The following is a 25,733-nucleotide window of genomic DNA, read 5'->3' as shown; positions in this document are numbered from 1 at the left end:
TTTCTTGCTTTCCAAGCTCTCTTGACCAGCTAGATTTTAAAGTTGGTTCTAAAAATTGGACCTCTATTAAATAGTAATTTTGAGTTACCCATTTTTGATTAGTATAAACGAGACGTCTTATGTTAAATAAATGTTAACGATTTTATTAGTCGTAAATGCTATGAAAATTAATGATTTATTAACTCAACGATACGAAAAAAAAGGAACTTGTGTATACCATAATATTATTACAGGATAGGGCATTGGCATTTATAATCATACGTTTACCTATTAATAGTAGATCACGGCGCAACCGGTAGATCATATACGGTTTACTAATGCCAAAATAATATTGTTATAAACAATTAATGTGTGTGATTGATTTTATTTATATATAAACTTACCGATAATATTACCGTGAATTATTTATTTTAATTTCTGAACAAAATAGTTTTACGATAATATTATAAGTATAATTATTTTTAATTATAAATTTAAATCGTCATCAATGGCATTAGGATGCGAAAATCATGACTAGGTATTTCCATACGTATCGAATCGAGAAAACAACAACGATACCTACTATTTATATATCTATGTAATATTAGGTACAATCGTAAAACGTTTGTAACTCGTTTAAAAATTAAAAACCTAAAAAAAAAAGGTTTAAGCCGATATTGTGCGAGATTAACAGTACCTACAACATATTTTATTAGTTTTTATCCAATCGATTGTATTGATACATACATTTCAAAACTCGTAACTCGTAAGCTTGCTAATTGTTATCACATTAATATTATGTTACGTAATTTATGTATATTAATATTGTGTACGGAATAGATAACTATAAGGTTTGAAGTCGAACGTTGTATGTAATATAACATAATATTTATTGTACATTTTATTATAACCGACTGAAAAAGCGGCGGCAGAGCTCCTCTCATAACTTTTTTTTTTTTTTTCGTAGACCTTAGGGACGGACCGTGTATTGTGTAAACAGTCGTTCCAGGTGGTCCATCGGTCGGACGTGAGCTTACTATTTTACTCCATTACCACGCGCATGCGCAATAGGATTTCAAGCACGGCGTCAGTAACGTCCGTTACCGTCGATAGGGTGAGTATATGGTCATGGTCGCACCACCAAATCCCGCCGCCGTCGTGGTGATGCTCCGTCTTTGGTTTTATTTGACCTCGGATCATATCAAATCGTCGTCATTCGCGGGCTCTTATCATTTCGTTGCGGTTTGAATTATTATTTATTTCATTTAGGTATACCTTTGTTGTTGTTTACAACAGGTGATTCCTATATTTAACTCGTGCGTTTTATATTATTTTATATAATATCAGAAGAAACCTAACCGAGAAGTAGGTAGGTACGTGACAATTTAACAGTTTTATTCGTTTTTCAACACATTCAGTGTACCTAGGTGTTAAATAAGGTACTTTAAAATATTACTTTTGCCTTTTTTTTCTTCAGCTTTTTGATATAAAATAAAATACACAAATACACCAATTTTGTATACTCGTTGGTTGAAACTTGAAAACTGTAACCATGTCAAAAAGTGATTTTAAAGTAGCTGTGATTTGTTCAAGCAACATGAATCGAAGTATGGAAGCTCATGGTGTTTTACGGTAGATAATGAAGTTGTTCTATTATTTTTTTACCTATTCTATTTATTATTTGTCACTGTCACAATTTGTAAATATTGTCTTAAAATGTAATTTTCAAAATATTTAAGTGAAGCAAAGTATTTGTTTTATTTTCATTCCAACACAAACAATTTTTAAACTGTCATCACTGATAAAAAGAAAAACTTGAATGAAACTTTTTTTTTTAAATTTTATTTAACTATAAGATCCTAATTTAGCTAATTAACCTAGCTTTCAATATAGTTACTAAATTTATTAGCTTAAAATATAAGAAATTGAATTTGACTGGTTTAGCACTATATTTAAAATCCTATTTGCTAATAATATTATCAACATTTACTTTGTGTAATATATATATCTCATGGTTGTGGTATAAAGTATTTTTAATTAATGTATGTTTATGATTTTAGTAAAAATGGTTTTAATGTAAAATCATTTGGAACGGGCGAAAAGGTGAGGTTACCTGGAAAAGCTCCAAACAAGCCAAATGTTTATGATTTTGGATGTTCTTATGAAGATATTTATAAAGATCTGTGCAAAAAAGATAAAGCCTTGTATCCTTTAACATAAAATAAATATAAATAATATAATAGGTAGTTAAATAATTGTTTATATTTTATAAAATACAGTTTACTGAGCTATAATTTAAAGAAATGCATACATAGACTTTTTTTTGTTTTGTGTATTTTCAATTGATATTTAGAGATTTTAATTAATAATGATTTGATTTGAAATATGAAATTGATATGATTCAAATATATAAAATTAAGTACAATATGATAATAATGTTATTTTATCATGAAAAAATATGTGTTATGAATATGTTGGACTGGAATTTTCTGAAATTTAAATTTGACCCTGTAAATCTTATAATTAAATAATCTTTTTACATTTTAATTTTAACTATAGGTAATATTTTATATCTATATTAAGTATATAATAAAAAAACAAAAAAACAAATTGCTCTGCCTTAAAGTATATTTTGTTGTTTTGTGTGTTATTCTTATTTTTTTTATTTAATTGAAATACATATATTACATTAAAATTCAATAATTAACCATTGTATACAAAAAAAATTATTTAAAATATTGAATAAAGATGCAGTTAAAATTGTTTATAAACTGATTATTGCATGGTTAATTGTAATTAAAATATGTAATAAATATTATTAAAATACTATGTAATATTTATAGCTTAAATACAATCTTGTTTTACTACAATTCAAACTTTAAACTATTAAACTAGATTTTTCAGAATTATGCTTAAAGGGTACCCGAATATGTTGTTTTAGTCTTACACACATAACACAGTAAATTTTCATTCTCCAGTTTCAAAATTATGATTTTAGTTTTGATATTAGAGTGAATTGACCTATTATTAAACTTTTATGTAAGAACCTTATCTATGTTCTCTATTTGGTTATTTATGATATTTTAACTTTTTACCTATTTAATTTTCATATTATTTATCAGAAATATTATGGTTTTTTTTAAACAAAATATCTTAGTTATTATTTTCTTAACTAATTTTTGTATTCAGTTATACGCGAAATGGTTTGTTAAATATGTTGGATAGAAATCGACGGATAAAGAAACACCCAGAAAAATTTCAACTAAGCAATGAACGATTCACTGTAATCATTACGTGCGAAGACAGAGTATATGATCAAGTATTAGAACGTATGTTTATATTGAAAATTATATTATTATAATAAAAATTATAATTAAAATCATGTAAGTTTAGATTTTACCACTGTTCTAAGTTTTGGCAATGAGCCAGTTCATATAATCAACATTGACATTAAAGACAATTCTGAAGAAGCAACAATCGGAGCATTTGTAATTCATGACTTAGTTACTTGGGTATGATTATTTTATAAATATTTATTTAATATTAATAAATATATATATTAAATTTATTTCTATTTTAGTTGTACAGAAGTGAAGATCTTGACCATGAAATTGATCGCTTAATTGTTCAATATGAGAGAAAATGTAAAAGACAACTGATCTACTCTATACTTTTCTATTAAATATAAAGTAATTACATAAAAATTGTGAATGTAATTCATTCTTTACCTAAGTATTGTCAATATTTGAATCAATAATTTGTTGTATTGTCATATAAGTTGTATTGTGCAAGTAGGTACAATTTTTATAATAAATTATAATGTATATTACTTTATGCTATAGATAAACAATGACTGAGTTTAGTTTATTAATATTAATTTTAAAACTGAGTGATAAAAAGATCATTTTTCTACTAATTTGTATAGATCTTACAAAGATGTGTGTTTTTATTTATTTTTGTGTATATCATCACCTCTTAAAACAGAATAATTTGATTTTAAATATGATGGTTGTTTCTGGTATCAAATTAGATCGAGATGATATTTGAGAGGGGGGGGGATCAAAAGTAAAAAATTACTTACTCTATTTTATAAAGGGAAATAATATTACAAAAAAAAAAAAAAAAATGTAAAGCGGGAATTTTTATGCAAATACAATTTTTTATAAAATCGATTTTGTTTTTTTCTTGTATCTTCAGAACACTGTTAATACTTGATTTTTTCACCAAATATTTATATTATTATTTTTTATTTATGTCTTATGATCGAATTTTCTATAAAAAAATATTCTATTGGAAAACTAAATTATTTTTTTATGAGCATTTAAAGTTCAAAATTCAAATACGAATGATATTGGATATCTACCAGTAAAATAATTCCCGAGTACTCAAAAATTTAATCTTATACAGAAAATTCTAATTTAAACAACTGGTATAGTGGTGTTTGTTTCAAGTTTCTATGACTAGAAACTTTGCATCGGAAACCACCCCTGAAGTTTTAAATTGAAGTATTAATTCGACAAGTCATGGTGTACAAAAACACAAAAAAAAAACACATTGTAAAATCAACGTATGTATTATGATAACAAACTCACAATAATATTCTTACCTTTAAGTCTGTAGTTATGTGTCCATTCACTCCAATATTTTAAATAGCTAAACAACACAGAATTGGTTCAGCAGATTTGGATCTCAAATTCGCTATACGTTTATTGTATGGCGAAGTATTTACAACGTATGTCGTATATGTATGTCTTCTTCAAACGTTTTGATTTCAATTTTCAGATCAACTGATTTATTTTTTTCTAAGAAAAAGTATATACGTCGACTCTCGTCAGCGAAGTTTGTATTTACTCGAAAAATGTTTTCTACGTCATCTACTATGGTAGTAAAATATTCATAAAACATTGGGTTAAATAACAAAATATTAATGTTTTTTTTTTTTTTTTTTTTAGCGAGGTAAGTAATCTTTTTGAGTATAGTTAAACAAATACATTTTATACTAACTCAGAGATGACACGTCAGAGTACCATCATCCGATACCTATCTGTATAATTTTTATTTTCGATATCTTTCATAAATTACACTAACTTAACTCAAATCACAGTCATTTTTGAATATAAATGATAGCCATTTTATTTATTTATATATAATGTCGTAAGTATATTTAAAAAACAAATTTATAATTGAAATACTTTTTTAAAAAGTAATTATTATTATTTTCTGTACTTGTGCAGTAGCATAAGGTAAGGGTTTCAAACCACCTCGCAACAGACGTAGTTTATTGCCGTTAATAATATGCTTCATAGAAAATAATACAGGCACTGAATTTATTAAATTTTATTTCTCGTGAAAATTACCGCAATATTGTTTTGCAGTTACAAACATTATTGAATTAAAAATATATGATTGTGGTTACCTACTTACCTATTAATTATTATAATATGATGTACAAAATGTTTATTTATTTATTATTATTATTTTTTTTTAATGATATTGATAGTAAAAATAATAATCCAATAATGATAACACTAAACAATTTATAAGCGTATTTTCACGAAGAGGACGATAGCAAACGGTTTGATGACTATTACGACTGATACGACATAATATGATGTTTATTCATCGTCAAAATTATCCAAAAAGAGATTTGTACTAAAAATTCGTTTGGTTCCTATCTGTTTAGTGACAAGAGGTTATTTTTTAGTAAGTATTAAACAATTTTTGAGATACAATTATTGTCAAAACGATTATTAGTAAACCGTTTGCTTTCTCGGACATCTCGTGAAAATGCGATTATTATTTATAAATAGACCAATTCCAATTGTCGTTCGGTTACACGCTTGAATATGAAAGGTACATCATTTGGAAATAGTTATAATGATAAAAAAGTCGTGAATTTTTTTTAAAAAACATTTAATGGCATCACAATAAATATTTAAATGACATGAAAAATACAAATAAAATACAGTTTTAATTTTTTTTAACCTAAAATGTCAAAAATTTTGTGGTACCACGCGATGCACTTATTAAAATTAAACAATTAAAATAGTTTTTATTCAGTAAGTCTTTTATACCTATTTACAATTTATCAAATCTATTTCGTTCCTTAAGACAAGTTACGAATTTTCACAGTCATATAAATATATTAGAATACATCGCAATAATATATACATTAACACAATTTATAGTAATTATAAAAATATAATTTTATTCAAATATTTTTTTAATACATTAGAGTCATAGGATATTAGAAGTACACATTTAAATGTAATATATATATATTTTTTAAAAGTCGAAAAGACAATGAATAATTTTAAAATTAAATAATAAAAAATAAAATAAAAATATTATTGATAATTTAACAGTTTAAAAATTAGAATATTTATGATTTTTGAATCAAAGGCAGTAAATAATCTTATCATTAGTTATTAAAAGAAACATTATAATGTCAGTGTATAAGGAGTAATGCTATACCGAATATTGTTTTACATATATTTTTTTTTATATAAAGGGAAAAATATTCAATTATAGCACCTGCATAAAAAACAGTACACAATGGAATGAAAAAAGGTAGTTTAAAGCGCATAGTATAAGTAAAACAATTTTATACGGATTCCTACTATTGCCATATGGAAGAAAAGAATCTTATCAAAGCTGCTTCATGAGCACCCTAATTTTACCAACTCATTAAACTGTGGCGACTGTGGCTGTTTGGAGTGAGCCGCAATAATGACTGTTCCGGTGACGTATTTTTTTTGCCGAACTGCAGTTTCATGAACTTTTGGTAGTATATTTCCTGAGGTTCGGGCTCTTGGTTTTGGTATTCTTGGACACGTTGTTTCATCTCCTGCTCCAGCCGCTTCATGTACTGTTGATGGCGAGCGATCTCTATGAACATCAGTTGCTGTCGACTGTTTGCCAACAACATCTGATCTTGATCACTGTTATCATTTATCTCCATGATATCATGAGGCGATTTTGTGAGCGTACTATCGAGCGGTAATAGGTGGCCGGTGTCGACGGCGTCGTTGTCACAGTCTATACTATCTTGATTTTCGAACGACGGCACCACCGATCTGTATCCGATATTCAAGAAATTGTTCAACCTGCTGGCGGGCGGTAACATTAGTTGATTTCCAAAATAACAGCCCCAAGCTTCGGTAAAGGGATCGTTATTTGACAAATTGGCTTTGGTGTCCAAATCTTGGCCGTGGTCATTTGAAAAGTACGTTTTGTTGACGGCGGCTGTATCCACGGACGCCATGGTACAGGTAGCTACCAGCGTGCCGAACGGCTGACGTCGGTTGAAAGCGGGCCGCAACAAAGGTCTACCACGTTCCACGAAAAACCCGCGAGTCGACGTAGAAGTTTTGAAAGTCAATGTAGCTTCGGGCAGCAGCTCGGGTGTCGAATCAAGTAACGTATCGGTGACGACTTCCGTGACATTCTCGACGGCAGGCGGAGATTTTGTGGTCGTTTCAGGCACTGGCAGAGAGCTCTTCGCCCGTATTTCAGCAGCTGTTGAATCCGAAGACAACTGAGCGCTGGTCGATTGTTCGGTGGTCGATGGAATCGTTGTTTTTGGAGTAAGCTCAGAACTCCTCATCTTTTTCAATACTACTACGCCTCTTGTTCTAGCCGAAGTACCTTCGATGGTTTTTTTTGGATAAATGGTAGTAATGGACGTTGGACATTGCATTTTATTGATCGTACTCGTAGTTGTAGAAGTAGTCTGTGTTTCGATAACCGTTTTTACTGTCAACACAGATAATTTATTATTTGATTTGCTGTCGACAATAATTGATTGTTGTTTTGATACAGATCGCCTTTCATGATTGTTATCCGGCTTGTCTGTTGTAATAACAATTGATTTGGCATTACATCTACTATCAGTAGCGATAGAATTCTGTTCGAATACCGAGTCCTTTTCTACATCATTTTCTCCTGGACCGTGCGCCGGTTTTATTGGATTAACAGGAGTTTTAACGATGGAAGGTGTTCGACAATAATCTGGAAATGGTCGAATATCGTCGTCAGCCGCTATAGCCGCGGCGTAAGCGTCTCGACGATGCAGTTGAAGTGTGCCGGCACCGCGACCTGCCTTCAAATGCCGTTCCATTACCATTGCTTTGATGAATTGTTCACATGCAGCTTTTACAAGAGTGCAAGCATCGGCTGTCACGTCCATCGGTGCCGGTATGGTAGGACACAGAGTTCGCGTTACAGTAACAGTACGCTGTTCTTCTTCTGTGATCGTTGTTGTTTTCTCAACGATGGTGTTATTTTCATCACTGGTTTTAATAACTGAGTTGGTGAGTATATTATTTTTCGTATCATTTGGTGTTGCTTCCGATACTATTAAAGGAGGTATTGTTCTTGATACTCTGGGTTGTGGTAGAGTTATGTTGGGGTTTTTATTGGATGATAATGATGATGTTACATCTGTCGAATAAGATCTGGTAGTTTGTCTAATTGTAGGTGGTGACAATGCCATCGACGCAGATCTTTTGACCGGTAATGATCGTTCGAGATTATCACTAGATGCAGAAGTTGCCTCTGTCACAGGTGTAATTACCACGACCGACTTGGATCTCTTGGGAGGTTTGACTGTTGTAGGTGACAAGTCCGACATACTATTAGTTATGGAAGGAGAGACATATTCGGCTACAGATGCGGATCGTTTGATAGATCTAATACGCTCTTCACACCGACCAGGTTTTGTTGAAGTCGGTGATTGGTTAATAACTGCTGATTTAGATCTCTTGTTCGGTGGGGACACTATTGTTGATTCTTTCTTTTCCAGTATTGGGACCATAACGTCTGTCGTCGTTTGAGAAGTGAGGAGTGTTTCAGATGAAAATGCCATTGACGCTGATCTTTTAGTTGGCTGTGGTTTTTGTTGCTCATTAACGTTTGCTTTCACCATAACTGAATTGGATCTATTGTGGAGCCCATCTACTAATGAAGACGATGACACATTTTTTATCGATGGAGTAGAGACGATACATGTGGCCATAGTTTTCAATGATAACGGTGTTGCAGTGGAAGTCAGAGAATTAGATCTTTTGGTAGTTATTTGTTGTTTAATTTTACTATTAGAGGTAGGTGAAGTGGGCACCGTGGCTGACATGGACCTTCCTGTCAAATTTGTTATGACAGGTATGGGTTTCTTATTTGTCGACCTCGATGCTCTTGTTGATATGGTAGTCGGTGTTTTCACTCCCGTAGTCGTATGGGACGAAGATGTAGCACGTGATCGGATAGCGTTATTACGCGATATGGCTTCTTTGACAACTTTGGATAAAGTCATTAGAGTAGAACCATTTGTCCTTGCGCAACCATTCCAAACATGTCCGTTACCACATGCCAAGTTTGAGGAGGTCTTCACAGTTTTCTTTAACCAACCCATGACACCGGATAATGTAACCGGTACATTTTTGGCTGACTTTATAGCTTGATTATTAGTTGTGTTGTGTACGTTACTGTTATTACCTTTTGTCGTAGGGACGTCATTGAATAAGTTATATTGATAAATTGAAGCATAGTCGAATGGTATTTGTGGAAGTCGTGGAGGCAAATATGACGCGATAGTATGTGCAGCCGACATGGTCATTATAGTTGTCACGAACCGCTCATGAATAACTAGTTCAATGGTACCTTGAGCAAATCCATGGTCACGGAACGTTGGAACCGCTAGTCCACGAGTTTCCAACGATATAGTACGATTTAAGCGTCGATGTCTTCGTACTGTCTTTGAAAGTGTAAGTGTGCTAATTCGACGGCGGTGGTTTGTCGTAACAACCTTATTACCTTGTATCATATTTTCGGTACCATTGCTGTTACTCTGGGATTGATTTATTGACTTTGTCATTGTAATATTTGAGTTTTCAAAAGGCGTTGTAATCGGTGATAGTGTACAGTTAATTGTAGGCTGCTGATTTTGGTCTATTATCGGGGCTTTCCTAATAACACCCACTGCAGTCTCCGTTAATTTACTAATGACTGATATTGTCCTACCTACACTATTTACGTGTGCTGGGTACGGAACACTACTAGTCATTTGCATCGTTTTTCTTCCTTCAGGTACCACCTTTATAGTTTTTCTATCGATGTTCGAAATCATTGATGATGTGGATTCAACCACCGCTACTTTTAATATTTGATTGCTGTTAACAGCAATAGCTGGTTCGTTATTGACTGCTACTGATTCATTTGGTCTATTAACAAGGACAGCTATTCGTGTTGGTCTACTGACAATGGTCTTTGATATTGTTTTTTCTGAAAATAAGCCTTTATTGTTTTCTTCGTGTTCACTCGTAAGTTTTTTATTATTTTCATCTTTATTTATTATTAACTTTTTGAAATCTTTCTGTTTGGCTTCTATTTGAATTGTTTTCTCTACTTTCGTATATTCATTATTTGCTTTCTCCATATCTTGATCCAAGTCAACATTGATTTTGTTTTCTTTACATTTTATAACAGAATTCATGTCACGTATTTTAGATTTATTTTTCGAGTCTTTGATCATCGAATTTGAACTCGAAAGTGGTTTATTTTTTATAATTTTAATGGTTAAGGGTGATTTTTCTGAAACTTGCACACCAAAGCTAGCTTCGTTCGATGACTCGGTGCTAGAATCAGAGTCTATTATTTCCACGTCTTCATCAGAATCCAAAATTTCAATGGTAGGAATAAGTTTGCCAATGGGTTTGTCTTGATCAGGTGAATACGAGGCAAATGGTACATAACTTACGTTAATCGATGACATTGGCCTACCTTCAGTAATTAATTGAACTCTTTTCAAAGAATTATTAGTTTCATTTCTTTTAGTACTGAGCTGTTTTTTTTCCTGTATTTGGTTATTAGTGTAGTGTATGTCTTTGTTAGTACTGATCGTAGGGCACAGTGTTAGATTATTTGAAATCAAAGCAGTTGGCTCTTGCTGTGTAGTTATCATCAATGGAGAACATGAAGATTGTTTTAATATAGGTGGTTGCTGAAGTTTCAGTAATGTTGAATACATTAATGACTGCTGATTGGCAATTAGCGGTTGTTTTAGTTTAAGTAATAATGAATAGCTCGAAAATTGTTGTTGCGTTTGTTTTAACGATGATGGACATTGCAAATTTAATAACGCTGAGTATGCTGAATTTATTTGTTCTGTCATCGGCGGATGTTGCTGTAGTTTGATTAAGACGGAAGAAGTTGAAGGTTGCTGGCTTGTCTCAGATAACATGGGATGTTGTTCTGGACAAATCAAAATCAGAAAATCTTCAATTAGATCACGCAATCGTTGTTGTCGCCAATTCAGATGATCACGGATTCGTTGAAGCTGTTGTAAAGAATACTGAGTCATAGTAGTTGAAGTCATCACTACTGAAACTTCATTATTTTGAAGTATTTGTTGTTTTTTTTGCTGTCGGCCATTCAAACATCCCAAGTCTAACATGGATTTAACTGAAAATTCTTTTCGCCTTAACTGCTCGATATCATTTAATTGTTGCCACAACCAACGTGTAGGCATCCGAAGTGAGAGCTGCCACATTTCCATCAAAGGTTTTAGTTTACTGTGTATTTGATTAAGCCGTTGTTTCATAGCCTGTCGTTTATTTTCCACCAGTTGATTTTGTTGACATGATTGGAGCAGTGCTGGTGTTGACGAAGATGATTCATTCGATTGCATCGGTAGTTGTGGTATTAATATTACTGGAGACGTTGAACATTGTTCTATAGAAGTTAATGGTCGTTGCGGGCTTAACGTAACAGTAGAAATTAAAGATTGTTGTTTTATGGTTGATGGTTGTAATGGTGGCAATATCATTGAAGTTATGGTAGGATGTTGAATAGACATCATTAATGTTTTTGAAATTGTAGGTACTAATTGTTTGGCATTTGTGTCTACATGATTTTCGTTTAGTCTATCCAGTTGACGTTGCAATGCAGACCGTTGATTATGTAGCGAATACGTCAATGTCCTAAGAATCAACTTCATGGATTTATTTACTCCTTCATATTGCTGAATTCGATTTTCTGAGTCAACAAGGCTAACATCCGTTTTAGACACGCATCGCTGATTTTGCTTCCGGAGTCGCTTATTGCGATTCGAGTGGACATTAAGTATTCTGTTTCGTAGCAAGGATATGTGTCTTGAATTCAATGCTGGTGACTTGACTTTTGTAATCATTTGATCATTTCGGAGTTGTTTGTTTTGTTTTATTAGTTGATTTCTTCGTTTACTACGTATTTGACAAGTACTGCTTAATTCTTGATTTTTATTGGATTTTTTCTGTTGGTTTTTATTGGAATGGTTCATATTTTGTTTTTTAAATTTGTGTTCTCCTTGTTTGTTTGGATGGCGTCGTTTTTGGTTTCGCGATGCTACTTGTTGCTGGTGTAACACTCTTGGTTGTACTTGCATAGAACATAATTCAGATGGGCGCATTTGTTGTTGTTCCGTATGTTTCAACGGACCTCCGTTAAGCTGCTCCAGAGCAATAATTAAATTTGGATCCTTTATAGTTCTCATAAAACGCTCATTAAGTTTGCAACAAAATTGTTTATTTGTTTCCTTATATGAAAATAACATTTTCAGCTTAGATTTCCATTGCTGTTGGTGTGCTTTACGTATGACTTCCAATTGCTTCCATCGATTACTGATTCCCTTGTACTGATCCTCATAAAATACTTTTGTTTCCAATTCTTGTTTTAATAGGTCATCATTTATGAACACAGGATGTGTATTTGAGTCCCGTTTTGGGGCATCAAGTATCGCATCAATCAACGGCTCATCATCGTCATCGATAACAATTATAGGTATTTCCGATTGTTGTTGTCGTATGTTTCCAACCGCCCGTGATGCATGTGATTGCTGATGATGTACAGGCAAAGCTTGAAACGGTTTTCGTTTCTTTAGCTGCTGTATCCGTTTTTCACGTTCTATACGTTTCTTTTCTTTTTCCCATTGCAGTTGTTTGTCATAATTCAGTAATAATTTCACTTGTTGTTCCTGCTTTTCTTTCATGGTTTTCCAATGTAAACTTACTTGTTGGTCAAGCTGAGATATCTTTGTTTGCAACTGCTCCAACCACCTTTCTTCAACATTTGTCATCATCTTTAATAAATGTGGTGTTAACCACTTCTTTAGTTTCGTTTTATTAGAAAATATTGCATTCCGTTTCTGATTTATGTCCACGATAGATGCTACTGTTGTGGCTGTTTGTGGTCTAGTCATTTGCGGTTGATTGCCGATTGGCATCATCGCTAGCGGTGTTAGTTCTAAGTCGCCTTGATTTTCGCTGCCCGTGACTAACGGTGATATTTGCCTCTGCAAACCTATGTTCATCCACCAAAGTTGAGATCCTCTACTCATTTCCCTCATTGTACTTATATTAGATGTATTTTTGGGCATTATTATCTTGGGTCTAATCACAGTATCAGGAATCTCAGTGGATTTGGGACGCTTCTGCTGTGGCTGATGTTTTTCTAATATCTGAATGTTTTTCTTTTTCATGATTCTACGCATCAATTGTTCATGCAGTGAAAGTTGTTCGTCATAGCATAGTGTAGATGATACTCGAAATTTACTGACGGTCCAACAGTACTGAGACTGCTTCTGTTGAATTAATGTGCAACTAGGATCTTGATGCTGTTTGTTTTGGATTTTTGTTTCGTTCAATTGTTGATTATGTCCTAAAAGGTGTTTTTGTTGTTCCAATTGCTCAATTCGTCCAAGTCGCTTATATTGTTCTAGACAATTTTGTCGTTCGGACAATTGTTGTTGAGTACACTGAAGATTTTGTGATTTTTGAGTTATTTTTGGTTCAGTAAGATTTGGTTTAGCTGACGTTTCCGATTGCATTGTTCGGAATTGTTGATACTCGGGTAGCTCTCGTTCAAGTCGTTCTCGTCCATACTTTCCAAGCCTTCGTTTTTGTTGATCCAACGAACGTACCATTTTTTTGTTGGTATTAGTGGAATAGTATTGATCGATCAATTCTTGAGTCCGGCGTAACCTTTGTTCGTCATCCATTAGTTCTTCATGAATTGGCTTGTCTTGGTATGCGGGCCACAGGTCACACCAATTTTTTAGATCATTTTGTACCAAAGTATTAACATTAAGTTTATTGGAAACTACTTGAGAACTAGATATCTTAATTTCGTCATTAAGATCAACCTTTCGGTACATTTCTTCCTGCTGATGTTTAATTTTTAACAACAGATTACCTATTCGTTTCAAAACTGATGGTTCTTGATCATCACCAGAAGTATATATAAAGGAAGACGAATCATTTCGTAATATACAAACATTGTTCATTGATGCTAGGGTTAGTTTCTGTTGCTCTGTCGACGGATTACACTTGACAGAAGTTTTTTCAAACGTATTTCCTGAAGGCCGAAGGTGCTGTTTCAATCGGATCATATGTTGTAATTGTTCATTTGAGGGTAAAGTATCTACAAGTTTTTGATATTCAAATACCATATCTTGTAGCTTAATACGCTCACGTTTTTGTCGCTCAATTTCAGATCGCAACTTCTCTTGCTGATCGTTTAAGTGATGATTTGAAACTTCAAATTTGGCCGATGTGCATGTGACTACATTTTCAATCATTGAATGCTGTATGTCTTTCTCTTTGCTTTGCATCGGATAAATCTGTTTGATAGCAGCTTCGTACGCAATAGGTCGTTTATTCCACTGTGTCAACGGCGCTTTCCACTGCACCGATCGCAATTCTTCAATATCCACTCTAGTGACTAGTTCTTGACTTTTATTTGACGGATATCTCGTAATTTTATTTGAAGAATTTCGATGTTGAGATTGACAAGGATGGTTTTTTATTTGTTCGCTGGTACACGAATTTGTTTTTGTAACCGAAGTAATTGTCACTTGATTTAAATCTTCTTTTGACCAATCCGGCCACTGGATCGTCTTCATTATTGGTTTTGGATCCTCTTTTCGTCCTTGTCGACCTTGTTCTAACATCTTCTTAGATCCCAGCAATTTTTCTACATTTTGACGGTCTTTTCGTTGTGCTGATGATATTTTAGAATTGTTAATTCTTCCTTGTTGCAACTGATGCTGTCCCTGATGTTCTATATCTTCAGTCTGTAAACCTTTATTCGGTTTATTTTTTATTGTTATGGGTAAATCTTTACCAAACGAAGAATCGGCTGACTCAGAAATCTTGTTTTTATCAGTCTTTTTGAGCGGATTTAAACTCATACTAAATTCCATGGTACGGTCAAAGGATTCTTTTTGAATAGGTTTATAAATATTTTGTACATGTTCAGTCTCCATAAATTTGTGTTTTTGTAAGTTTTCAACTTCAGAATTACTGTAAGAAGCACGTGATTCAACGTCCTGGTTTTTTGAATATGTTGAATGTAATGGCTGCATTCGAGATCGAACACCAGGAGGAAGAACGGCCGCCGGTGGTATCCGATTCATAGGCCGAGGTAACTGGTCTATACGAAGGTCATGTAAAAGCGGAGGAAATGGAGGTTCGATATACGATGATTCAGAAGACTCTTCGTCCGATGAATAATAATCATCACCACCATAATAATAATAATAATAATCGTTCAGTTTTCGTCTATCTTCTTCGTTTTTAGATTTTCTGGAATTTAGGTTACCAAATTCTTCTTGCTCTTTGCTATTAGTGTCTCGACTTACGGTACCTACTGGATCTTTTTGTCGCTTAGATGGCATTCGTTGGGAAAATGGTAAATACTGCGAAGATACGTCAGCTGTTTTCATGCTTGTTTCGTCTTCCCAATTAGAATACTCCTGATTTTGTCGCCGATGTTCTTCTTGGGCTCGTTGCCGTCGTTCTTCTTCATCACGTCGAATGCGTTCCAGCTGTCTGTGTCGATCCAACAAAAATTTCTGTTGCTGTAAGTATCGAGCTCCAATTGTAGGGTTTCTTGGAGTAGACGTTTTTGGTAGAGGCGGAGGTGGCGGAGGCGGCATAAGTTCACTTGCTCGCGGATCGTCGTCGACTTTACCAGAGGTCACAGTAACTGTAGTGGTGGTAGTAGCGGCAGCAGCAGTAGTGACAGCAGCGGCAGCAGCAGCGGCGGCAGCGGCAGCTGCTGCCGCTCTAGTTTTTCTGAGCTGAGTTTTCTTTGATGCAGCTAATGCAGCTTGTGCCGCACGAGCAGCAGCATCAGCTACATTCACTACACTTCTTTTATCCTTTGAATGCGAAGGTCTTATCCAACTTCTTGTATTACCCAAATTATTTACTCGAGTTTGTGTTTCGAATGTTGCACAATTGATTCCTGTATTATGTTTTCCTTTATTTACTTGGTCTAAATTGTCCAAAGTTTGTCTTGCTTTAATTTCTACATTTTTTGTATTAAAGGTAACCAAGGATGTCGTTTTGTTTGAAATATTATTGTTAGAAGTTGTATTAGTTTTCGTAGATATATTATCTATATTGGTGTCTTTGGCAGTTATACTTTTCTTTTGCTCTGCTTCTACATTAACATTTTCCTTAATCACCGCTGATTTCGTTTTCTTGGATGATTTTGTCACAACTTTTTTCTTTTGATTTTCTGCCTTTTTCTTTTGAATGACTATAGATGGTTTCTTTTGTAATAGTTTGGAATCTACCTTTTCTTTTTCTGGGGCTTTTTTTACTAGTTCTCTATCTATTTCTTTCTTAATTTCAGCTAATTCACGGACTCTTATCTTTTTTCGTAATTGACGGATTTGCCTTCGATATTGACATGGTTTGTCATCAAACTCTCCGCACGGGCAATTCTTATTTCTGACCTCTCGCAGATAGTCGGCATAACTACTAACTTGTAAGCGCTCCTGTTTTGTTACTTGTAGCAATCGAGTGGTTGTCAAGAATCGTTGTCTGTCACGTAATAATCGTATCGTCAAGGCCGTTGGTTGTGGACATTTACCTTGAAAATTTGGTCTAGATTGATGTTCAGCATTCGTAATATTTAATGGCTTTTTTTTCCCATAATTTTTTTTCTGTAAATGAACTTTTTTCCAACGCTGTTTGAGAGTATTATGATGAGGCTCTTCATCTGTTTCATCGTCATCTGGTTCATTATCTTCATTACTTGAATCAGCTGAATATAGGTGCTCTTGGGAATCATTATTTGATTGTTCTGGGTGTGACTTACCAAAAAACTTACGTATCCGAGATTTTAGGTCCTTCTCTCTAATTTCAAATTGTGCCAACACTCGTCGCCGTCGTTGCGACATACGAATCTGCAGCCGACGCAACCGTTCTATAAGTCGGCCTTCTTGAATGGCAAGATATCGAAGACGCATTTTGAGTTCACGCAATAGTTTTGAACATCCGTCCCGTAATCGAACCATAGTAGCTAAGCGTTTTTGTTCTTGTAGTCGTTGCCATTGTAATCTTTTCATAACTTTAACGTTTTGTGTCTTTGGATACCTCTTCTGATACTGTTTTTGTCTTGCTCTTTGCACTTTTACTGTGTTTTCAGCAATTTCCATCAGCAATGGGAGCAATTTGCACGATGGTGGCTTCAATAAAACAGCCGTAGCTAGAGCATCTGCAGCTTCTTTTTTCTCCTGTTCGTTAATTGATTTTTCATTTATTAATGAAGATTTGCACGATAAATGATTTGGCCAATACCATCGGGCCAAGCTTCCTGGTAGATTTGGGAACCAATGGTCACTTGAGCCACGAACTTGTGGCACATCTGCATATGTGTACAATCGTAATGGGCACCCAGTCTCGGAAACACCTTGGGCACGTGCCTTACGCTGTTCTAACCACTGGCAATTAAGTGGTAACCACATTATTAAACTGGTGATTAATGCATTATGCAATGGAACTCGTTCTGCTAAAATGGCTTTAGCCTCTTTACTTTCAATATTAATATGTAATTCTTTGTTTTCTTCTGTCATTTTTTTTAACGTTGGTGATTTTTGCACTGTTGTATTAAGTGAGGAGGTAATGTCTTCTTTCACCTTAGAAGTGGTGGATTTTTTAGCTGTTTTTTTCGAACTCGAAGTATTGTTGCTTTTATTAGATGCACTTTTGCAATTGTTATCACCATCCACTTTTTTCATCGTAGCCATCCAAGAAACATACATCACCTTACGAATCTCATGGTCGAATTCTTCACGTGATAATCGACTAGCAAGCCAGTTTCTTAAAATCTCATCATACTGCGCCTGATACTTGGACCCTAAAACAACCGTCAAAGCGTCGTACCGTTCCTGAACGAGACGTTCAGCTTCACGTAGCAAATTTCGTTGTTTACGAATAGAGTCATCATCATCATCAGATGATGATGATGATAATAATAATAAATTCTTTTCGCTAACTGGTATATTTTCGTTATTCTTTCGTTTTATACCAATTTGAGACGTTTTCTCAGCAGCAGTGACCTTTTCTATACACCGCAAAGACTCTGGTTCCGTTGACTTTTCATAGCAGTTGATAATTTTTTCTTCATCTTGTATTTTTTGATCTATGTCTTCATCTACAACTAATGATATACGGTTTTCTGAAGATGTCTGTTGTCTGAGTAATAATTTTTGCTGTAATTGTTGCTGTTGCTGTTGTTTAAGATGTTGCTGTAATAAAACTTGTTCACGGAGCTGTTGTTGATGCTTCTGTATCAATTGTTGTTCTTTGAGTTTTTTTTGTTGCTGCTGTTGTTGTTGCAGTAAAAGGCGTTCTTGTAGTTTTTGTCGCTGTTGTTTCTGTATTTCAAATTGCTTTTTCAACTTTTCTGGTTCTGGTTTTTCTGGTTGTTGTAACTGTCCTACTATAACACCACTTCGCTGAGATTGTTTCAATTGATTTTGTAAATCATCTATTTCTTTCTTTTGTTTAAGTTTTTGTTGTTGTAGCTGCCTATTTATTTGTTCCTGTGAGTTTTTTTGGGATGGTTGTATGTGTAATTGTTGTAATTGTTGATGGGATTGTTTTATATGTAGCTCTTTTGCCAAATTTTCATTAGATAAGTTTAGGTTATTTTTTTGTTGCTGCGTTAGAGACACAGCAGCACTTATCGATAATTGTTGATTTGGCACTTGTTGCAGTTGTTTTTTTACTACATCTTGTTGATATTGGTTTTTTACCACGTCCAGTTGTTGTTTTTTTACAACATCTTGTTGCTGACTTAGATTTTTTACTACGTCTAATTGTTGCAACTGGGTTTTTACTACATCTTGCTGCTGCTGTTGTTGTTGTTGTTGTTGTTGTGTGGGCTGCAATAACTTATGTGTCATCTGTTTTTGAAGTGTGATTTGCTGTTGAGATTGTTGCTGGTTCGTTAATTTTAAAATTTGTTGTTGGCCTGAAATGACGACACGTTGCTGCTGCTGTCGTGGCATCACCTGCTGATTAAGAACTACTCCATTTTGTGACGGCGATTGCATTTGCTGTGTCTGCTGCGATGTTTTAAGTTGACCAATAACAATACGTTGTGGCAATGGTTGATTTTGTTGCGCAGGCTGCTGTTGTTGTTGGCCTGAAGTGGAAGTAACAATACGTTGAACTTGTTGTTGGATAGATGTTTGGCTAGCCACGTTTTGTATCTGATGTGACTGTTGTTGACTAACATTTGGAATAACAACATGTTGTAATTGCTGTTGTTGTATTTGCTGACTAGTGCTAGTAACAACAACACGCTGCATCTGTTGATGTTGTACAGTAGTGGGAACAACGACACGTTGCACTTGTTGTGGCTGTTGTTGGCCATTACTTCCGACAACGATACGTTGAATTTGTTGTTGCTGTTGTTGTTGACCGGTTCCTGTAACTACCACTCGTTGCATCTGTTGAGTTTGTTGGCCAGTACTTGTTACCACAACACGTTGCATCTGTTGGGATTGCTGGCCAGTTCCGTTGTTAGTAACCATGCGCTGCGATTGTTGTGGTGACAACTGTTGTTGTTGCTGTTGATTACCCAAAACAACAATACGTTGTGGATAATTTTTATTCTTTATTAGTAACTGTTGTAACTGCTGCTGAAGTAGTTGTTGCGAATGAGGAGGAGGCTGTTTTTTAGATTGCTGTTGAGTAGACACCGGAGAATACTGATTATTTTGTTGCTGTATAATCTGCGGTTGTTGTAATGAATTAGGTTTCTGAACAGTCTGCAATTGTCTTACAGTTTGAGGTTGACGTTCAACTTGAGATTTTTGTACAATCTGTGGTTGTGTTATCAGTTGAGGTTGTTGTACTGTCTGTAGTTGTTGCGAATTTTGTAGTTGCGACACATTTTGTAATTGCTGCACATTTTGAAACTGTTGCTGCGATTGTTGTACAAATTGCGGTTGCTGTTGATGTTGTGGTTGGTGACTAAGTTGAGACTGTTGCGCTAGTTGTGTTTGTAGCTGTTGCAGCTGCTGTTGTCGCTGTAAACTAGATTGTTGCTGTTGTTGAATAGCTTGTTGTCGATGTACAGTAAGGCTCTCTTCTGGGTTTTTTTCTTCATCGCTATCGTTAAGTTGTATGATATCTATAATAGTTGGTTCTTGTTTTTTCTGATGTTCTAGATGCTGCGGCTGGTTCAAATTACCTTGCTGCATACCCCGTTGTTTCAAAAAATCCTGATTCCGTATTAATAGCTGTTGTTGGTTTGACGATAACTGTTGCTGCAAATACTGTGGTTGTGTTTGTAATAACTGTTGTTGTTGTTGAGAATTCGATTGTGTTTGTAAGAGCAGCTGCTGTTGTTGCTTTAATTGCTGCTGTTGGAGATTTAATTGCTGCTGTTGGAGATTTAGCTGTTGCTGCTGTTGTTGTTTTAATAACTGCTGGTGTTGCTGTTGCTGTTGTAATTGTTTTTGCAACAAAAGTTGCTGTTGTTGTAGCAGCTGCTTTTTATCCGGTTGCTGTGGTCGTCCAGGATCCATTATTGAGACAGGCAAATATCAAATCACTGTAGCTATAGTAATCTATATTTCAGAATACCTAAATAAAATAAAAATAACAATGTTGATACTTACTTTAATTTATAATCTAAAATTGTTTCAAATTTTATTTTTTATAAAAATAAATTAATCGAACAAAAACCTACCATACCATATACCAACTCAGATCTTTAAAAATAAAAAATCAATCTAGGCAATGCTTTAAAAATATAAAATACTGTGTGAGCATTTTGTGAAAAATTTTATTTTAAATTAATAAGTATGAAATATAAGTTAGTTTGAATTAACTACATGACAAACAAAATATAAAAAAAACAGAATAAAAACCTAACCTCAGAGTGTTCAATTTAAGTAAGAAACTTTAAATTACAGTTGTATCTAAATTTAGATGTATTGTAAAATTTAGGTGACAGGATAAATTCATCCTTGGACTGAATAAAGGCTGATATACTATGGTTTTTTTTAAGTATTTAACACCTTACTTATGACGGAAAAATTGCATGCAAACCAGTAACTACTATAAGTTTTGAAGTTTATAAACATAATATTATTAATAAATAACAAAAATACATACATAAGCTTTTAACCATAATATTTGTACTTAAGTAAGCCTATTCCAGAACTCTTTAAAGTTTTTTTTTTAAAAAAGCAATGACATCATTCAAAACAATATTTCTTAGGAATATAAAGAATTTGGCAGAACAACACTTCGCTTTTTAGCTGATTCTCAACTATAATATAAACAGTGAATTATTTTAGATATTGGTTTGGTTGTGTGGAACAATAAATAGTTCTTGAAATACTCAAAACTTTACAGATTTAAAAGTGTATTTCTTCCAAGCTAATACATTCAATATTAAATTTCTTACCTGAAATTAAAAGCTTTAAAACTTCAAATTCATCAAACATTAATCATCATTCACTTTGTCAATATCAACTTTCAAGCGAAACCACTGAATTAACTAGTTTACAATTTTTTTCGTGTAGGAATCTGCAAAGAAAAAATACAAATTATATCAACAAATAAAGAAAAATTTTTTTACTAAAATCATAATAATTAATTATTTAAAAGTAATATTGAAAGCAGTATATCTAATATAAAATAACTACCCAAGTCCTAATTTTCCATTTATATGATTTAAAATCATGCAACAATAATTAAAAGAGTAATGATTATCAAAGTTGAAGGTAAAGAATTATCTTTAGGGTTCCTCATATGCTTTTATTAATATTTTTAATATTGAAATGATTTTACTAATTTTATACTTATAAATTATAAACAGACAATCAGTGACTAATTTATAACTACTTTTTTAAAATATTTAGGTATTTAAACAAATAAAATTATTTTACCCATATAATTTAAAGATAAGTAGTAATAAATTTACTGGCCTGAAAAAAAATTCTAGAAATTAAACTTAATGACAAAAAGTATTTAAAAATCATAAAATCTATCCTAGTGGTGATCATATCAAAAATAAATTAAATCTTTGCCACCCTATTATTCTTATTACTTAGTACAATTTTTTCAAGATTAAGTAAATAAAACTAGCTAATAAATATTGACATCATAATTTTAAACACACTAACATAATAATTTCATAACAAATTTATATTAGGTACTGAAATAAATAATTATAATAGATATTGTATCACATACTATTTTTTTTTATATTTATTTTAGTTTTTATATAGGTATTTTATCTTATTAAGTACAATTAATAAATCTTACACTTCTATTTAGAATGAGATTAGAGTGTACCTTTTTACATGAGAATTGAAAACAATTTAAATTAAGTTTTAATTTTGTACTAGGTACTTAATTTAAAACAAAATAAATGCCTCGATAAATGCCTTTTGATGTATAATTTTGAATTTATTTTCATAAACATGGTATCATAGATGAATTTCTTTCTAACTCGATATAATATAAATTTGTTCAATGTGAATAATTTATTGAAAATCCAATCTTATCTATTTTTGGAGTCTCACAAGAATATTATATTTCCCAACTATTATTCAGTTTAGTTTTTAGTGATATAAATTTTTCATTTGAATATTCTAATAATTTTTTGTTAGTTAATGGCAAAAAAGTATTTAGATATCAGGGTATATTATTGGTATCATTAATAATATAAATTAATATCAAAGCAACTCTTTTTTTTTTTAAGGTACCTACCTATGACTTTATTTCTTTTAACTATATTTTATCTAGTCAGAATTTGTTTTAAACCATTCAAATTAATAATTTTAAAGTAATCTTCAATTCAAAACTTTTATTGAAAATCCATACATTCACGATTAAGAAAAAAAACCTCTTTCATTAATTAGCACGATTTAAACTCACCATAAAGTCACTCTGACTATGAAAATATAACAACTAAATTTTTTAATTTTTTTAAATCAAAACCCTATAAATGGTAGAAGAAACTTATTAAATAGGCTAAGTCATAAGAATTCTATTAAATTCTATTATTAAAATTACTTAATAATAATAAATTAATGATTCCTTCCTACTAAGCATTGTTTTCTTAAAGTAATCAAAGTGCCTATACTACTTATATTATGCTCAAAATTATTGTAAAAACTATATGGTATGTTCACCAGTCAATATTAGTCAGAAATAAAATTAATAATGTAGAATTGTTTTAATGATAAATATATGTATACTATATTTATTCTTATAATGTTCTTATTCTTATTTTATTTATCTAATTGCTTATCATATCAAAACAAGTAAATATGTTAATATGTTATTATTAATTATTTGGTTTTAATCTCTACTATACAAATATCTATATAGGTAATAGCTGTTATCCCAAAGTAAATTGGACTAATTGTCTGTTATATAAATTTTGTTAATATGTATCTTGAAAATTATAATAGATTAGTGAACTATAAATAAGTGTAGTGAATACTACATCCAACTACTATTTATTTCAACCTATTGTTAAGTATACAGTTTATTACAATTAAATAATTTTTATTAATAGTAGGTATAATAATTAATACTATATTTAAAAAAATAGCAAATAATAAGTAGGTACACTATAATACTTTAAAAATGTGTATGAAATATAACAGTATTTCTCAACCTGGGCCATTATGATTTAAATAAATACAAAAAAATAGTTTAAAAATAAACAAATATTATATTATGCTAATCCTATATAAAGTCTAAATTTTATAACAGTAGATTAACTCGAGAAACAACTATAAGAAATAGTTAAACAAATTATATCAAACCAACGATAAACAGGATAATATAATTTATGATTATCTACAATACCAAATCTATTAAGAATAATAAAAATTATTTAAAAATGTGTTATACACAAGGTTATATATTATATATTTATTGTAAAACAAATTAACAGTTTAAGCAATAGGTATCTGTGATTTGTTTTATAAATATTGTATTACTTGTATTTACTTTTACTTATTTATAAAATGTCAATAAAAATATACATAGATATTTTGTAGAATTTACCTATACTAAAAAATATAAAATTAATAATTTTGTGCTTTTACAAAATTAATTTTTTGAGGTTTTAACATAATATTTTAGAGATTGTTATGAAAATATTCAACTGGTTAAATAATAAAGATAATCATAGATTTTTAAAATTGCTGTCTTTCAATTATTCTCTTATGATCTGAATCACCAGATCATTATCATTTATTGAATGATGATCAGTCTTAAATTTTTTTTATTTTCATGGTTAATACCATAAAAGTTTTCGTTAAATGATCTTGTGGTGATAGAAACCAAAATTTAAAATATCTGATAAACTCATATAAGTATAGGGTGATTCTTTTATCAAACAATACTCATCATTTCAAAAAGTATTTAATTTTTTTAATTTAAGATCCATACTATTATAGAATTGTAGAACTCTTCCATATTTTCATCCTTATTAGGTAAACCACTATCAACTTTTGATTTTCAAATAATAACAAACAACCTATACTTAAAATTTCATAAAATAATACGGCTATTTTTTTTTTTATGAATTATCAGTTATCATATTTAAATTTTCAACTTTTGTTGATCCTTCGGCTAGTTATAGCTTCTTAAAGTTGAATAGTTTTGAGAAGTTTTTATTGAGTGTAAATGTGTTATAACTCGTCAGTAGATAAGAAGTAATAAGTAGTAATATGAGTTCAATTAATTATAATCATATGACTATTGACAATAATCTATGGCAGGTAGTAACAGTTACAAATATTATCACCACTCTCCGCTATACCATGGGGTTGACGATATCGAATTCATTACAATTATAGCTTACTAAATTCTACAAATCAAAATTCCAGTACTAACAAATAACAATGCTAATTAGTATACTAGCCAACGGATAAACAAAAGTTAAAAAGTTTAACATGAAAATTCATGAAAAAAATGGCTTTATTAATTTATGCAATTATTAATATAGGTTGCCATTGGGTTGCCATTTGAAAATCAAAAGTTGATAGTTTTTTTACTGTTAAATATAAAAGTGAAAAAAATTAAAATTGTGTACAGTTAGAAAGATAGTACCTAGCAGAAAATCATGTATCTAAAAATTTGAAAAAAAACCTATACTTTTTGAAATAATGAGTATTGTTTGATAAAAGAATCACCTTGTATAAAAATACTAGATTCTCTACTTTATTAAATTATTATAGCAATACATGTGTGCAATTAATGTAATACACTAATATTAATATGGACATAATATTTAAATGTCTTTATTTTTAGATTTCTTTGAGGATTTCTTTTAGAATATTTCATGATTTATACAATATAGGTATGAAGATAACCAAAAAAATAACTAGTTTGGAAAAATTCAATAAATTCAAAAAAAATTATTATTGAATGTATTATTTCCAT

General features: G+C 31.9%; 2 protein-coding genes across 3 annotated transcripts in view; one reads left to right on the top strand and one right to left on the bottom strand.

The window, feature by feature from the left end:
- The first annotated feature begins 1,468 nt into the window (after positions 1-1,468).
- Positions 1,469-4,151, top strand: LOC126551767 (RNA polymerase II subunit A C-terminal domain phosphatase SSU72-like). Its single transcript, XM_050205896.1, has 5 exons — positions 1,469-1,611; positions 2,040-2,183; positions 3,169-3,308; positions 3,373-3,491; positions 3,560-4,151. The coding sequence occupies exons 1-5, from the start codon at positions 1,532-1,534 to the stop codon at positions 3,659-3,661; spliced, it is 585 nt and encodes a 194-aa protein (XP_050061853.1). The 5' UTR covers positions 1,469-1,531; the 3' UTR covers positions 3,662-4,151.
- Positions 4,152-6,160: 2,009 nt separating this feature from the next.
- LOC114126034 (uncharacterized) overlaps positions 6,161-25,733 on the bottom strand; it is a 28,633-nt gene continuing 9,060 nt past the window's right edge. For both annotated transcript variants that reach the window (XM_050205484.1, XM_027989902.2), the window contains exons 2-3: positions 21,730-21,851; positions 6,161-20,900 (exon numbers count right to left, since the gene is read on the bottom strand). In XM_050205484.1, coding sequence (XP_050061441.1) covers positions 6,656-20,842 — 14,187 coding nt within the window. In that variant the 5' untranslated portion in view covers positions 20,843-20,900; positions 21,730-21,851 and the 3' untranslated portion in view covers positions 6,161-6,655. The remainder of the gene's footprint in view (positions 20,901-21,729; positions 21,852-25,733) is intronic.

Source organism: Aphis gossypii, chromosome X (assembly GCF_020184175.1).
Source record: "Aphis gossypii isolate Hap1 chromosome X, ASM2018417v2, whole genome shotgun sequence".
NCBI lineage: Eukaryota > Metazoa > Arthropoda > Insecta > Hemiptera > Aphididae > Aphis > Aphis gossypii.
This window is presented reverse-complemented; position numbering and strand designations above follow the sequence as displayed.